The 14,539-nt window shown below is 42.4% G+C and overlaps 1 protein-coding gene across 1 annotated transcript in view; it reads left to right on the top strand.

Moving 5' to 3' along the window:
* The first annotated feature begins 2,234 nt into the window (after positions 1–2,234).
* Positions 2,235–14,539, top strand: part of Ccdc175 (coiled-coil domain containing 175) — an 82,243-nt gene continuing 69,938 nt past the window's right edge. Inside the window, 4 exon segments of the mRNA NM_001164400.1 lie at positions 2,235–2,405; positions 5,432–5,517; positions 7,439–7,550; positions 13,032–13,167. Coding sequence (NP_001157872.1) covers positions 2,246–2,405; positions 5,432–5,517; positions 7,439–7,550; positions 13,032–13,167 — 494 coding nt within the window. The 5' untranslated portion in view covers positions 2,235–2,245.

The raw sequence follows: 14,539 nt of genomic DNA, 5'->3' as shown, positions 1-14,539 counted from the left end.
AAAATAAAGTGGCAATGAGCAAGTTTCTATTATATCCTCTGGCACAATTGTGGTTGCTTTCTTTAAGGACCACTCTTTGGGTTGAATATATGCCTCAGTCAGTATAACGCTTGCCACACAAACACTAAGTACTGAGTTTGTTTTCCCATGACCCACATAAAGGCTGGCACAGTGGTGTATTCCTGTAATCTCCGAATTAGTGAGGTAAGATACTGGAGGATCCCTGTGGTTTGCTGGCCAGCCACTCTAGGCAAAAGAGCAAGTTCCAGATTTAGTGAGAGACCCTGCCTCAAAACATAAAGAGGAGAGCTACTGAGGAAAACATCCAACATTGACCTTTGGTCTTCATAGGAAAGCATATATAAATGCTTGTGCACACACAAGCATGTGCACACAGAACCATTCTGTGATATATCACTATATGCTATGTGCTATATGTGTTCCAAGTTGTTCTTCAGATAAGGCATAGAAATTCTCAATCCTAACACTTTAAATCTTCTGAACCTCAGTTATTCGATGTGAAAACGAGTGCACTGTTTTTATTTGAATGCTAATGTGGGTACAAATCTTTTTGGATGTGTTTCTGGGGCTGTTTTATCTTTCACGAAGTGTTCCTTCATGTTTGTCTAGATTTCTAGTTCAAAATTTAAGAGTGGAGCTCATTTCACTTTTTTTTTTTTTTTATAAAAAGAACCATCAGGAAGGAAGACAATGGACGTGCTTCAAAAGGTATGAGAGAGAATAAAATACTACAGATAAGGGAAATAAAGAGATTTAAAAAGAACAGAAAACCTAGAATAATTTCAATATGTGCAGAGGATACTGATAATCCCTTGGGGATTAATTAGCCTGTATTTGTAGACAGTGAAGAACAGTGATATGAGTGGATCGATGAGAAAGAGGAATGTGAAGGCCAGATTAGAATGAGTCAGTGTGTGTGTGTGTAATTCCAGAGAGGAAGTTCACAAAGGAAATGTGCTACAAGGTAATGGAAGCCAAGGGGGAAAATACCAGAAGACGATCACGACCATGTACGGTACCCACACGCCCATATTTTGTGCTGAGCATCTGCAAACTGTAGAGTTCTGGAACCCTCCCTGCCAATTAGCAGGTCCCAAACCTACTGACCTGAGGTCCATTGTGTTGAAAATGAGTCCTCCTCTGGATTTCCATCCAGAAGCAGAGTGGCTTCTTCACCTTCTAATCTCTTCCTGGTGGCTTCTATTGGCTAAACTTACCCCAATAGCTATCCACAAGAGAGTTTGGGGAATGGGCCTTTCAGGCTCCTTAACAACAGTCAAAGCAGAGATCACAGAGAGGCAAGAGCAGATCTGATATGATTACACCAAATCTTGCAAAGAGAAAGCACCCGAAACAGTGCCCACAGCCCGGATATGCCTGATGAAAAAGTCTGGATTCTGGAGCTGTTTCTACTGTTGGTGTGCTGAGGCCTCTTTCAGGCATTGTAGCACGATGGTTTATGGCAGGCTCAGAATGTTGCCCTGGAAAGTGGGCCCAGATACCCATCTCAAAGGACTGCAGTGGTTAAATCAGTCTCTGGAGGGAGATTCAGAACAGGGCAGAGGACATAAGCATCCGATAGTTAGATGCTAATGATATTACAAGCAGCGCAACTTCAGATTCATCACCTTAGGTATGGGGGGTTCAATTGCCTTGCTTGTCTCTAGATAGGCAAATCATCACACTCAACACTGAGCCTGATGCTGGAGATGCAGGGAAAAAATTAGTCATGGCAGGTCATCAAATAGCTCATAAAAGGATAAAAAGGCAAAAATGTGCGGAGGAACAGGATAGAGGGAAAACCTAGTGTAATGATTCAATGTATTCTTCAGTTCACCGTTGTCTTCCTCTGACCTTGGCAATTCACCTAGTCACTGAAACCTCAGCTTCTCCCTCTGTAAAATGGGTATAAGTAAGACTGCCTCTAGAAGTCACTGGGTGGGCTAAGAGAGCCACGCTATGGAGAGGCCAGAGGCACTCATACGTGGTCCTGTGTTTTCTGAAAGCAGTCTGTAAGAAAGGTAGGAATATGGAGGGGTTGCCGAATAGTCATCTAACCAGGACCACTTAGACTTTGGGAGTAAGGTTCAAGAGCCAAAGGAGGTTCCTCTCTCAGGTGGGGACCACACGGGCGCACTTGGAGACGTCAGCAGTACCGTCATCGTTGCCCCTGGCAACAGTGCTCCTCTCACTTCACCCAGGGCTGACAGCATCAACAAACAAGATGGCTATGCGCTCCTGGACCCCGGACCAGGGGTTTGTCGACAGAAAGTTGGTGCGGCCAGCCTCGGTCTCCACAAGCCTGTCCCTGGAGCTATGCACTTTCCCCTCTACCTTGGGCTCCTCGGTAGCGGCCAATGCATTAGAGCAACTGTTAGTTGTAGGTGAGAGGTTCCACTGAGGCCCGGAGCCACATCCCCCGTGAAGATGGTGATCTGTTAGGATCTTGACAGGAGCCTGAGCAGACACTCACTCTTCTCCTGAAACCCAGGACATTCCTGGCCTTCTGTTCTCGTTGGTGGGGGAGATGGGACACAGGGAGGGGCTAAGTATTCATAGCATCTGCTCAAATGCATCTGGGTTAATGAATCGCTATAACCAACGGGTGTCCCAGAAGATCAACTGGGACCTGCACGTCTGCTTTCCACTCTAGCTGTCTCCTCTTAACTTTTCCTTCATTGGTTTAACACCTTCATGCCTTTACCACGGAAAATTGGAGACTTTAAAGGACAAGTAGGAAAAAGAATGCTTGAAAGGCACCTGTTAGTTGTAATGGGCAAAGAAAATTAAATAAAAGACAGTGTTTCAGAGATTTGAACCAAAAATTATCTTTTGTGGCATCAGGCTAACATACTCAATAGTCATTGTTTAACTCTCAACTGTCCTCACAGGTTCCTGCTGTACAAGCTCGCTTCCTGGCTGTTTGGGCTCGTTTTAGAGGCCATGAAATCTTTAGGAGGTGGGGCTTAGCTGAGAGAAGTCTGTCGCTGAGCAGAATGGGAGGGGACTTTGAAAAATTTTAAGCAGTCTCTAGTTCCTGCTCTCTTTCTGGTTCTTGGGAACATCTTTCTCGAGTTCCTGCTGCAGTGAACGGAGGTGCTGCTGCTCTACTCTCCCCACCATGATGGACTGGAACCCTCTAAACCCTGAGCCAGCTAAAAAATTCTTTCCCTGAGTTGATTCTATGAGGCATTTTGGTCACAGCCATTCAAAAGTAACTAATATAATACTTATTCCATTAGAAATCGCATTGGGTTAGTCCAAGAAAGGGCACTTCCTGTGGAGATCAAAGGTGGTTAGGGAAATTAAGAGCAAGCTGCTTCATTGTTTTACTAAAATTGTTGTACTGCTTCAACGTAATCACAGCTATTTCTGTGAATGTGCTGTGGTTACAGCCATTTCTCTTTCATCCTCTTAGAGGACTGAATTTAATGTCACACTTCTCATTGGATAAGCAAGGACAAGTATTTCCATGAAAAAGGTTAGTCTTTAAGGACACAAATTAACCCTGTGTAGCCAAGGTCATTGTTAGACCTTGGACCTTGAATTCTTTTCACGATTACTCTAGATCAACATGTCCACTCAACCCTATTATGCACAAATATTTGCATATGATAATAATGTCTGGAGACTTGGCAAGTTCTTTTTACTAGAGTATCTTTTATTTATTCTCAGACAATTTGGTACTTGCACACATAGTATCTTGGTCATACCTATCCCTCATGCCTCTCTCGCCCCTCTCAACACTCCTAAACATCCTTTCTCACCTTTGTGATTTCTCTCGTTTTGCCGGCCCACATTTACACTGAGTCCATTAGTGGTGTGTGTAGAATGTTGTCTGAGCTCCTTGCCTCCACTTGTGCAGGTCTCGTACAGGTGGCCATAGCTGCAGTGAGTCAGGGAGCACCATGGTGGTGTCTGGAAGATAGTGTGTCCCAGCACCCTAGGAAGTTCTCCTTAGGAAGAAACTTCATCAGCACTCTTGCACCTGGGTGTGGGATTCCCAGCACTTGTGAGGTGGAAGCAAAGGATCGGAAGGCCAAGGTTATCTATCCTCTGCCTGATAGCAAGTTGAAGACCAGTCTGGGCTACAACTAAAGTTATCTATAAATAAAATTCATCTAAAATAAAGATGTCTTACTCTGAGTTTAGTTAGAAAGTCTATAAATCTCCAGCACATTTTTGAGCAATAATAAACATGTGCTTACTTTTTCCATAAAGAAAAAAAGAAAGGAGACGGCACCCTCTTGCCTCTTCAGCATACTTGCTTTATAGTTATGTAGGAGAGTTCATGGTCCCTGGAACTGGAGCAGATGCTACAATTCATTCTACTGAGAGAAGGAAATGGCTACAAGTGCATGGGCCCCCGAATCTTACTGGCTGGTTCTAAAGCTGCAATCCAGTACTGATTATGTCTGGGGCTTTGCACATAAAATATAACCTCAAAAGTCATAGATGAGTCTTAGATTCTCGTCTATACTATGAGAATTATTCTTTGTCAAAAAATGACAGTACAGGGCATTGGGTTGTGACTCAGTGATGGGTCACTTGTCTAGCATGAGGGAGGTCTTAGCTTTAATTCTTAGTATTGTCAAAGAGAAAAACAAGAGTTGGATGATGCAGATAAATCATGATGAAGCCCATGAAACTGATCTCACACACACGGGACAGGCCTAGAAGCTGCGGTCTCCTGCTCGTCTCCATTCTTTGCCTTTGATTCTCTCTTGCCCTTCTTATTCAGTACGTATCTTGCCTTTATTATGTTTACTTGTATTTCACAATGTTCTCTTAGTACAGAAGGTAAAGGAGACCTGTTTGATCTGTGCATCAGGGAACAAGGGGAGAGGGACAGAAGGCTAACAGCATAGTTACCCATCTGTGAGTGTGCAGCCTCAGGCCTTGCTCCACATTTTTGTACAGAAGTACAGATCCCTTAACTAAAGTGATTCATTGTGTGTTTCTGGGACAGTGTTATTTTCTATTCAGTATAATACATGTGCATTAATGTATATATTCACACACGTGTGTGTATGGAGATATAAAATATTTTTAAACCTGCATTGCAGACATGTTCACTTTTTCTCATTTATGAATATTTATTATTTTTCATCTTTCTTTAGTCTCTTCTTCCCATCATAGGATATATCTACAAAGATGAATTTAATGAGAGATTTTCTTTAAGGATTCTGTGTGTGTGTGTGTGTGTGTGTGTGTGTGTGTGTGTGTGTGTGTGCGCGCGCGCGCGCATACTATGCAATAGAAAACATTAAAATAAGGAAATTCACAATATTCAATGGATTTTCAAAATAGTCGAAGTTTCAACATTTGAACCAGATCATTAAGGGTGAAGAAAGTAGCCTTTGGACAAATATGTAAGATACCTTAACTTTCTCACCTTTTTGTTTTCCAGAGAAATCTCTGCAAGGTGACTATTTCACGTGCAATGAAGAAGTTAAAACCTTTCTTAAGGACATTACCGTGGCAGTTAAAAAACTGGTATTGTATTATCTTTAAGATTTACCTTTTTTGACTTTCACGTATGCCTGCACTAACCTTTAATTTAGAAGCGACTCTGTTCGAATTGCCTAAATAGGTAGACAGAAAGAATATTTACCCCGAATTAGAAAATATTTTTCTTCAATTTACCAACCAATGTCATTTTAAATTGCTGCTCAATTTTTCCTGCATAAAACTGAAAGGAGCATGGGCTAAAAAAAATGACAAGCCCGATTAGAAAAGGCCACAGGGCTGCTGAGGGAGCCCAGGTAATGGGTGGGCCACGTGGGCAAATGTAATATGCAAGCAATGGTTAGACCAGCCACCCTACCTACCAACAACCAGCCAAGCAACAACCATCACCACTGGGCTGGGTGAGGTATGGTGACAAGTAACTCAGCCTCCTGAAAGCCACTCCCTTCATGGACGGTAGTCAGTTTCTTAACAGAACTGCATTAAGGAACATCAGATATTCTTTCCTTATATAGGCCTGCCCCTAAAGAAGCCAGATCAAAGAAATGCTTCCAAATTTCCCTCTGGATACATCTACTTGTCAGCTGAAACAGAAGAGTCTTTATTTGATCTTAAAAATGGAGAAATCTATCGCTTAATAAATGTCTAAGAAGGTAGAAAGGGCCGTAAGTAAGAAACCTCAAGTCCATAGATAAGCATCTCGTTACTATATATTTTATACAAGTATATACAAGAGTGTGGTCATTCCACATACCCTCACCTCAGAATCACTTGGGTGGACCCATCAGAGCTTTGAAACTCAGTATCACTGGCCACTGACCAAGCTGCCCCTTCCTTCCACTTACATTTTTCTTTGTATATGTAGGAGTCAAGACTTTCATTGTGGCTAATTAAAGAATCTAGACCCCAACCACTAAACACCTGAGCCATGAAAATCTCTCAAGTAGCAGACATAAATTCCTCCATTTAAAAATTGGCCAATACTTATTATTATAAAAGTAGTATATTCTTACCCTAGAAATCTTACAAACAAAATAATCAAAACAAACAAATAAAAACCACTATAATTCCACTACCCTCAACTATTTACAATTAACTATTTTATTTCCAGATTACAGGTGAGATCTGCATTGAACTTTTATTATTTATTTATTTTTTGCAGAAACAATATCACATTGCGTATACAAATATGCAATCTGATTTTCGGTTGGTAAAATCTCAGGTCATAAAATAGCTATAGCTTTATTTAAGTGATCGCTTTTGAAGGTTTCCCCCTTGTTAAATGCACCTGTACCTAAAAACAAGCAAATAAATTAACCATTACAAGACTGTCAGATTCATAGACGTAAGAAAAGCATGGGAGGATTGGGAGATGGCTCTGTGGTTAAGACCACTCGCTGCTCTTGCAGAGGACCCAGGTTTGGTTCCCAGGATCCACATCGTGGGTCACAATTCCAGTTTCAGGAGGTTCGCTGCTCTTTTTTCCATCTCTGCAGGTACTATCTGTAGACACAGTACACATACATGCATACATACATTTTAAGGAGAATAGAAAATCGTCGTTGTCTGTATTCTCACAGCGTATTTACAGGGAGTTTAAATTTTTTTGAGTAAGTGGTCATCTTAGTGTTGACCCTCTTCTTGGATTCTTTCCATTTAGATGAGTTGAAACTGGATACAGGAAACAGGTACACAGAAGAAAAAAGGCTCTGAGTTAAAAAAAAAAAAATCAACCGATATTAGAAGTCAGTCAGCAACGACAGATTAAAATCTGATGCAGATCCTCGTCTTTCCCAGCTGTCTGACGAGAAAAAAAAAAACAGCGGCAGGAGGTGTCTGGTGGAAATGGCATTTCAATTCCCAGGCAGAGAGCTCCTGTGCGGGGAAGGAAACACGACTGCTTTGCTGCATTACCTTTTTAAGAAGCAATTTGATTTTTTTTTTCCAGGAAGAAATGCGAAAAAACACAATAGAGCTTCTGGAGATCGAAAGCATGGAGCTGAGCAGGCTCTACTTCCTGCTGGAGACTGTGCCCAACAGCATGCACAAGGAACTGCAAGGTACCGCCCATGCCGGAAGCTGCAGGGCTTTCCGGCCTTCGCGTTTTCACCGGAAGTGAGCCAAGTGCTTCTTAAACAAGCATTGAATAGCTGTGCTTTTATAAGCGTCAATAGAAAGACTACCTAACGTGAACATTGTGTTCTGTAGCAATCCCTCATGTTACTTTAGGTGGAAATGATACACCATAAAGAAATTCAGTTTGTGGGCTGGAGAGATGGCTCGGAGGGTTAAGAGCACTGACTGTGGTCCTGGGTTCAATTCCCAGCAACCACATAGTGGCTCACAACCATCTGTAATAGGATCCAGTGCCCTCTTCTGGTTTGTCTGAAGATAGCTACGGTGTACTCATATAAATGAAATAAATAAATCTTAAAAAAAAAAAAGAAGAAGAAGAAAGAAATTCAATTTGCACAATTTTGCTGTTAAATTGACTAAAAGATGGGTCATCCCATTTACACACTTAAATTAGGCTCTGTGGATGTCCTAACCAACCATTCTACCTTTTATTTATAGGATGTTGGCAATTCTAGGTATATCACAAAGTAGTCCTCCTGTCTTAGTTAGGGTTTCCATTGCTGTAAAGAGACACTGTGACAAAGGCAAGTCTTATAAGGACAACATTTAACTGGTTCTGAAGTTCAGTCCATCATCATTATGGTGGGAACATGGCAGCATCCAAGCAGGCATGGCACTGGAGGAGCTGAGAGTTCTACATCTTGCTCTGAAGACAAACAGGAGAAGACTAGCTTCCAGGCAGCTAAGAGAAGGGTCTCTCAAAGTCCACCCCCACAGTGACACACTTCCTCCTACAAGGCCACACCCACTCCTAATAGTGCCGCTACCTGGGCCAAGCCTATTCAAACCACTACACCTTTTCTGACTAGTTTAGTTCACTTAGTATAGTGACGGCAAGGTTTACTCACAAGGGAACAGGTATCAGAATGAGCTTCCTTGTAAAGGGTGAATAGCATTCCATTGTGTATACCCACCACACTTTGCTTAACCGTTCTATTGCTGAAGGACCACTTCTGCTGCCTCTCAGCTATTGAGAGTGATGATGTTTACAGTGTCCAAATGCACATCTAAACTCTGTTCTAAAGTCTATATCAATGCTAGACTGTATGATGATTCTGCACGCAATTCTTGGAAGATCAGCCATCATAGGTAGCTCTCAGTAACCTACAGGCTCCATTTCCCACACATCCTTGCCAACACTTGTTACTTTCTTATTTGGTTTGTTTTAATGAGATTTGTTCTATTCAGCATAAATAAGGAACTATGGTTTTGATCTGAATTTTTCTTTGATTAGTGCCTTTGAGTGTCTTTTTCTGTTTTTGTTGGATGCTATGTCTGGGTTGCTTTGTTTTCTGAAGAGAGATGTTGAACCCAGGCCTGTTGTCCTTATAGTATTGAGCACTTTGCAGTTGTTGTCATTAGTGGGTTGTGGTGTTTTTATTAGATGTCAACCCATTACTAGGTATATCATTTTCAAGTATGTCCTCCTACTCGGGAGCCGGCCTTTGCCCTCTATCGATGGTGACCTTCGATGAATGCTTTTAATTTGATGGTCTAACATATCTACTTGTTTCTTTTGTTAACTATACTTTTGGTATTGTCTCAAAGAAACCATTCTCAAATCTAATGTCATAAAGATTTTAATCAGGCCTGGAGAGATGGCTCAGTGGTTAAGATTGCCTGCTACCCTTGTAGAAGATTTGGGTTCATTCCTAGCACCAAGATACAGCTCACAACCACTAGCAGCTTCAGTTCCAGGGGATCCAATCTTCTGTCTGCCATGGCACTGTTAGGAGGTGTGGCCTTGTAAGAGGAAGAATGTCACTGTGGGGGTGGACTTTGAGAGACCCTTCTCTTAGCTGCCTGGAAGCTAGTCTTCTCCTGTTTGTCTTCAGAGCAAGATGTAGAACTCTCAGCTCCTCCAGTGCCATGCCTGCCTAGGCACTCCCATGTTCCCACCATGATGATAATGGACCGAACCTCAGAACCAGTAAGCCAGCCCCAGTTAAATGTTATCCTTTATAAGAGTTACCTTGGTCATGGTGTCTCTTTACAAGTTTCACATATACTCACATGGGCTCACACATAAAGAAATAAGTAAATTAAAAAAAAACCCTACTTTAATATGTTTTTACCTCTGAGGGTATCTTTTAAATGTTATGGTTTGGATTTTGTGGAGATCAAAAAGTGGCCACACACATGCTAGAGGAGTGAAGAATACCATCACCAAACCAAATTCCCAGCCCCTAAGAGTTAAACCTCTGGTTCTTACATTTAGCTCTTGGTATTGCTTTTAGTTAAAATTTGGTATCAGGAGGAGGGTCCAGTCCATTGTGGATGGTGCCATCCCCGGGTTGGTGGTGCCTCCTATTTCTCATCTGTTAGCCTTCTTCAGGACCCAACTTTGTTTTTCCAGCTGTAAGAAGTGTCAGCAGAGGCTTGTAACTGAGTCCTTCTGTAAGAACCACCTTTAGCATAGAGTGCAGCTCTGGATACGTGACAGCTCCTCCCTGGGTTGGAGTTTATCCTGTGTTCCACTGCTATGGCTCTCTTATGCCAAAGCAGACCAACTCTACATGTCTTTGCATTTTGACCTCTCCTCCAAAGTCTTACCATCTTCACCCCACCAGAGACATGCCTGAAAGTATTATACATTCTCTGCACACAAACCTGAAGATTCAAATAAGAAAATCACATTTTGTTTGTGCATGTTTTACTTTTAGCTTTGGTTTTATTTGCCTAAAACAGATAAACAAACAAGGGTGCTGGGTTACAGAAATGTAGCAGACATTTCACCTGGCATAATACAAGTGTTTTATTTTGAAAGATAGATGTGCCCATTACCCACTTACTGAATCGTTGCTCTAAATCTGCATTTTGATAGCCGCTTGACAACAAAGGAGTGGAGCCTCATAGACTGGCAGCTTGTCTTAGTCAAGGTTTCTATTGCTGAGACACCATGACCGAAGCAACTTGGGGGTGGGGAAGGTTCACTTACGTTGCCATGCTACTGTTTATCATTAAAAGCAGCGAGGGCATGGACGTTTACAGATGAGAGATAGGAGGCACCACCAACCCAGGGATGGCACTACCCACAATGGACTGGGCCCTCCTCCATCAATCACCAATAAGAAAATGCCCTATAATTTAGATCTCATGGAGGCATTCTCCAAACTGAGGTTGCCTCCTTTCAGGTAACTCTAGCTTGTGTAGAGTTGGCGGAAAACTGGTCAGCACTCCCTGCCCCTTGCTAACTGACGTGATGTTCAGCTTGGTCAGTAGAGGACACTAGGAAGGTATGATAGAGGGAGAAGAGTTTCTTTTTTAGGTTCCAGCTGCCATTTTGGCAGACCCCTCCACTGCATGTGATGCCGGCATGCCTCGACCCTACAAGATTCAGTGCCTTCAATGTCCAGCCTATCCACTGCTCACAGAACCCACCCACTCTGTGAAGAACTTCAGTTGACTTTCCTTGAGCAGTTATGCTCTGTCTGTGTGGACAAGTCCTCTGGCACTCTAGGGCTATTTCCAGCAAAGTCCAGCACCTCAGCACTGCATAAATTTCTTTGACGTCCAAAAGACTACAACCTTCTAGCAATGTGCGCCTCTTAGGACTACAGCGGTTTCTTATTTCTCTAATCTTTGGTTGTGGTTAGTAGCTCTTTGTAATTAACTTTTGTTGTTGATCTTACTATTAATTAATATTCTATCGTCCAGCTGTATGCTAACTGGTACAATAAGGTTATATAATAAAGGAATGTGATTAGTGCCACATTAGTTTGAGGAAAAATATACAGTAATACGTCTACACAAGAAGAAAAGAGAGACGTAACACAATCTACATCAAAACGTGTTTAAACGTGTTTCTGTTTTCCTTCAGTTATTTTTCTTTATTTTCCAGATTGGGTTGTATTTCTATAAACAGGAAAAAATACGTTCGTAGGGAAAGTATATACCATATTAGCTTGTAAAGTCTTTGATGCGTGCTGCATGTGTAATTGAGAATGTTTACTTGGCTTTATATCATAAAGCCTCATGGCTGGCAGTGTGGTCTATGGACCAGCATTAGATACAACAAGGGAAGATGAATTAGAAATCAGAATCTCCAGGCATCCCCCAGACCCTGTTTGCCAGCAGAGCCTGCACTTGATCAGAATTCCCCACTGACAGAGAAGTGTGTTGGAGGCACAGAGTTTGAGGAGCTTGTTACTACAAACAATTTAACCAGTGACCTGGAGAAAGATATGCCGGGAAGGCGAGTACTAGTCTGAATCTCCTAGGGGAATGTCAGCTAGTCGCTTAGGATGCTGTTGTATCGGTGTGTGTTGGCCCCCTTGTCTATCACATGCTGGGTAATTCTCTAAACTTTAGAGTCTAAGTCCTTAAAGACTTAGAGCCTGTATTAGTTAGGGTTTTATTGCTGTGGACAGACACCATGACCAATAAAAGTTTTATAAAGGACAACATTTAACTGGGGCTGGCTTACAGGTTCAGAGGTTCAGTCCATTATCACCAAGGCAGGAGCATGGCAGCATCCAGGCAGGCATGGTGCAGGAGCAGCTGAGAGTTCTATATCTTCATCCGAAGGAAGCCAGGAACAGACTCAGCATCTAAGGAAGAGCTAGGAAGAGGGTCTCCAAGCCCACCCCACAGTGACACACTTCCTCCAACAAGGCCACACCTTCTAATAGTGCCACTCCCTGGGCCAAGCATATGCAGACCATCACATTGCACTCCCTGGGCCAAGCATTTGCAAACCATCACAGAGCCTTTAGAATCTTAAGTTTCCCACTGTTGTACTAGTTTGAGATTTATTTACAGATAACTACATATTATATTGGGTTCTCCAGAAGAGAGGATTTAAGGCAATGGCTTTTGCACCATTATGTTTTTTGGGTGTATAATCTAAAGGGAAGGGTGTAATGAGAAGACCAATAATAGGAGAAGAGGAGAGCCAGCCTGGCATTATAATTTGGGCTGCAGCTAGGCACAATTAATTAATGATGAGAACACACCTCAGTAGAGTTACTTCTTCTCAATGACACCCACTGGTGAGAGGGAGGAAGTCAGTACCTATTCCCTGCTTCCTTTAACCAGTGATCCAATGCTTGTTCCTCCTCCTGAGCTTTCTGAACATGTATACATAGTATGGTGCCTAAAACAAATACTTTGTTAGAGACAATGGGAAGTCCTAGGCAGGAGGTAAGAAGGGTGTAGGGCCAGTGGGAATCAGCTGCTGTAAGACTGTGCCTGTGAAGCTTTTCAGATCATGGAAGCTGGTTATATCATAACAGCCACAGAAGTTCGTAAGACTCGGAAGGTCCAAAGTGGTAAGTTCAAAGTGCTTGGTACAGAAACATAATGAAAATAATATGTCGATGAAAGGCAGTTCTCCTTGGGATAGGAAAACCATCTTGTGTTGTACCCTTCCTCCAATGATGGTCACATTTTCACTTGCTTTGAAGAGTGTATCTTGGAAGCTCGCAGACTCAATATCTTAGAGATAAGTCAAGTGAAAGGAAAGATCGAGAAGACGAATGATGAAATAAAGTTTCTAAACGACAAAATAATTGAGCTGAAGAACATGAATGAAGCTCTGGGGTAGGTATTTCTTAATTCAGTGTTTGAGAAACTGAGAGTGTTCACTGCAAACGATGTATTTATTTCCAAGCTCCTACCAAGTTTCCTACCAAGGTTGAAACTCAGTGTTTTAATGGAATGAAGTTTGCAACCCCACCGTGCTCCAATAATTCCTTGTTGCAATTTTCTTGTAAGTACATATTAGGCCGGTTATGTTCTATCCAGTTTATTTCATGAAAGATCTTCAATTGTACTTATAATTCAATAGGAAGATGAGGTTGGTTCCTCGGAAAGACTTCCAGGGTTTGAGTATAGTTAAATGAGACTATGTATGTAACTGGCTTGAGACCTGCCAGAACCCTTTCTTTATTTCTAAGCTGTTGTCTTGGGCCAATGCTTCCTCCCTGGGCTTCCCATGCTCTGTCTGTAAAACAGAATTCAGAGCTCTTGACCCAACATAGTCTATAAGAGGAAGATTTATTCTAAAGTGAGAAAACAATATAAGGCTTGAAGAATAAGTTCTCACCGTGAGCAGACTTGCAAGACTAATGCATAAATATTAGAATGTTGATGTTCTATACTGAGAAACCTCCCACCCCCATCATAGCAGGGAAATTAGTGCACAGGGACTCATCAGATCTCAAGACCCTCACATGTTCTTCCCAAAGTAGACCCTCAGAACACCTGCCCTGGGAGAGGTGTCAGGAATGAGACTCATAAGATTGAGGCATAGTGAATATTCTAACCGTTACTAAGGAGTCACAGTGCAGTTTATGCATGGACTGCACTGGCCATCATTTCTAGGGATAGCTATAAACTGGACTATTTCTAAACCAACAACCAGAAATGGAATGTGCAGCTAGACACATCAAGTGACGCCCCATCATTCTGCTCCTGTAAATTTGGGGCTTTTGCATGAGCAGCAGGATCCTGAGAAGGCTTAAAGCCTTAAAGGCTTAAAGAAAGTTAAAACACAGAATTTGGTAGGTCTACCAGGAAGTAGGGTGGGGTTGAAGGTCAACATTTCTTTATTATTTTATTTGTTTACATTTCGAATGTTGTCTCCCTTCCCAGTCTCCCCTTCATGAACCCCCACTATCTCCCCCTCCCCATTGCCTATGATAGGGTGCTCCCCCCATCCACCTCACCCCTCTAGCATCCCCCTTCTCTGGGACATCAAGCTTCCACAGGACCATGCACCTCCCCTCTCCCCTCTCAAGGCAGTCCTCTGCTGCATATGTAGCAAGAGCCATGGACCAGTACATGTATGCACTTTGGTTGGTGGTTACTTTGGTTGGTGGGAGCTCTGAGGGATCCAGTTAGTTAGTCTTCCTATGGGGTTGCAATCCCCTTCAGCTCCTTCAGTCCATTCCCTAACTCTTCCATTGGGGTC

Source organism: Rattus norvegicus, chromosome 6 (genome assembly GCF_021556685.1).
Source record: "Rattus norvegicus strain SHRSP/BbbUtx chromosome 6, alternate assembly SHRSP_T2T, whole genome shotgun sequence".
NCBI classification, from domain to species: domain Eukaryota; kingdom Metazoa; phylum Chordata; class Mammalia; order Rodentia; family Muridae; genus Rattus; species Rattus norvegicus.
The sequence above is the reverse complement of the archived record's forward strand: the minus strand, read 5'-3'. Positions and strand labels throughout refer to the sequence as shown.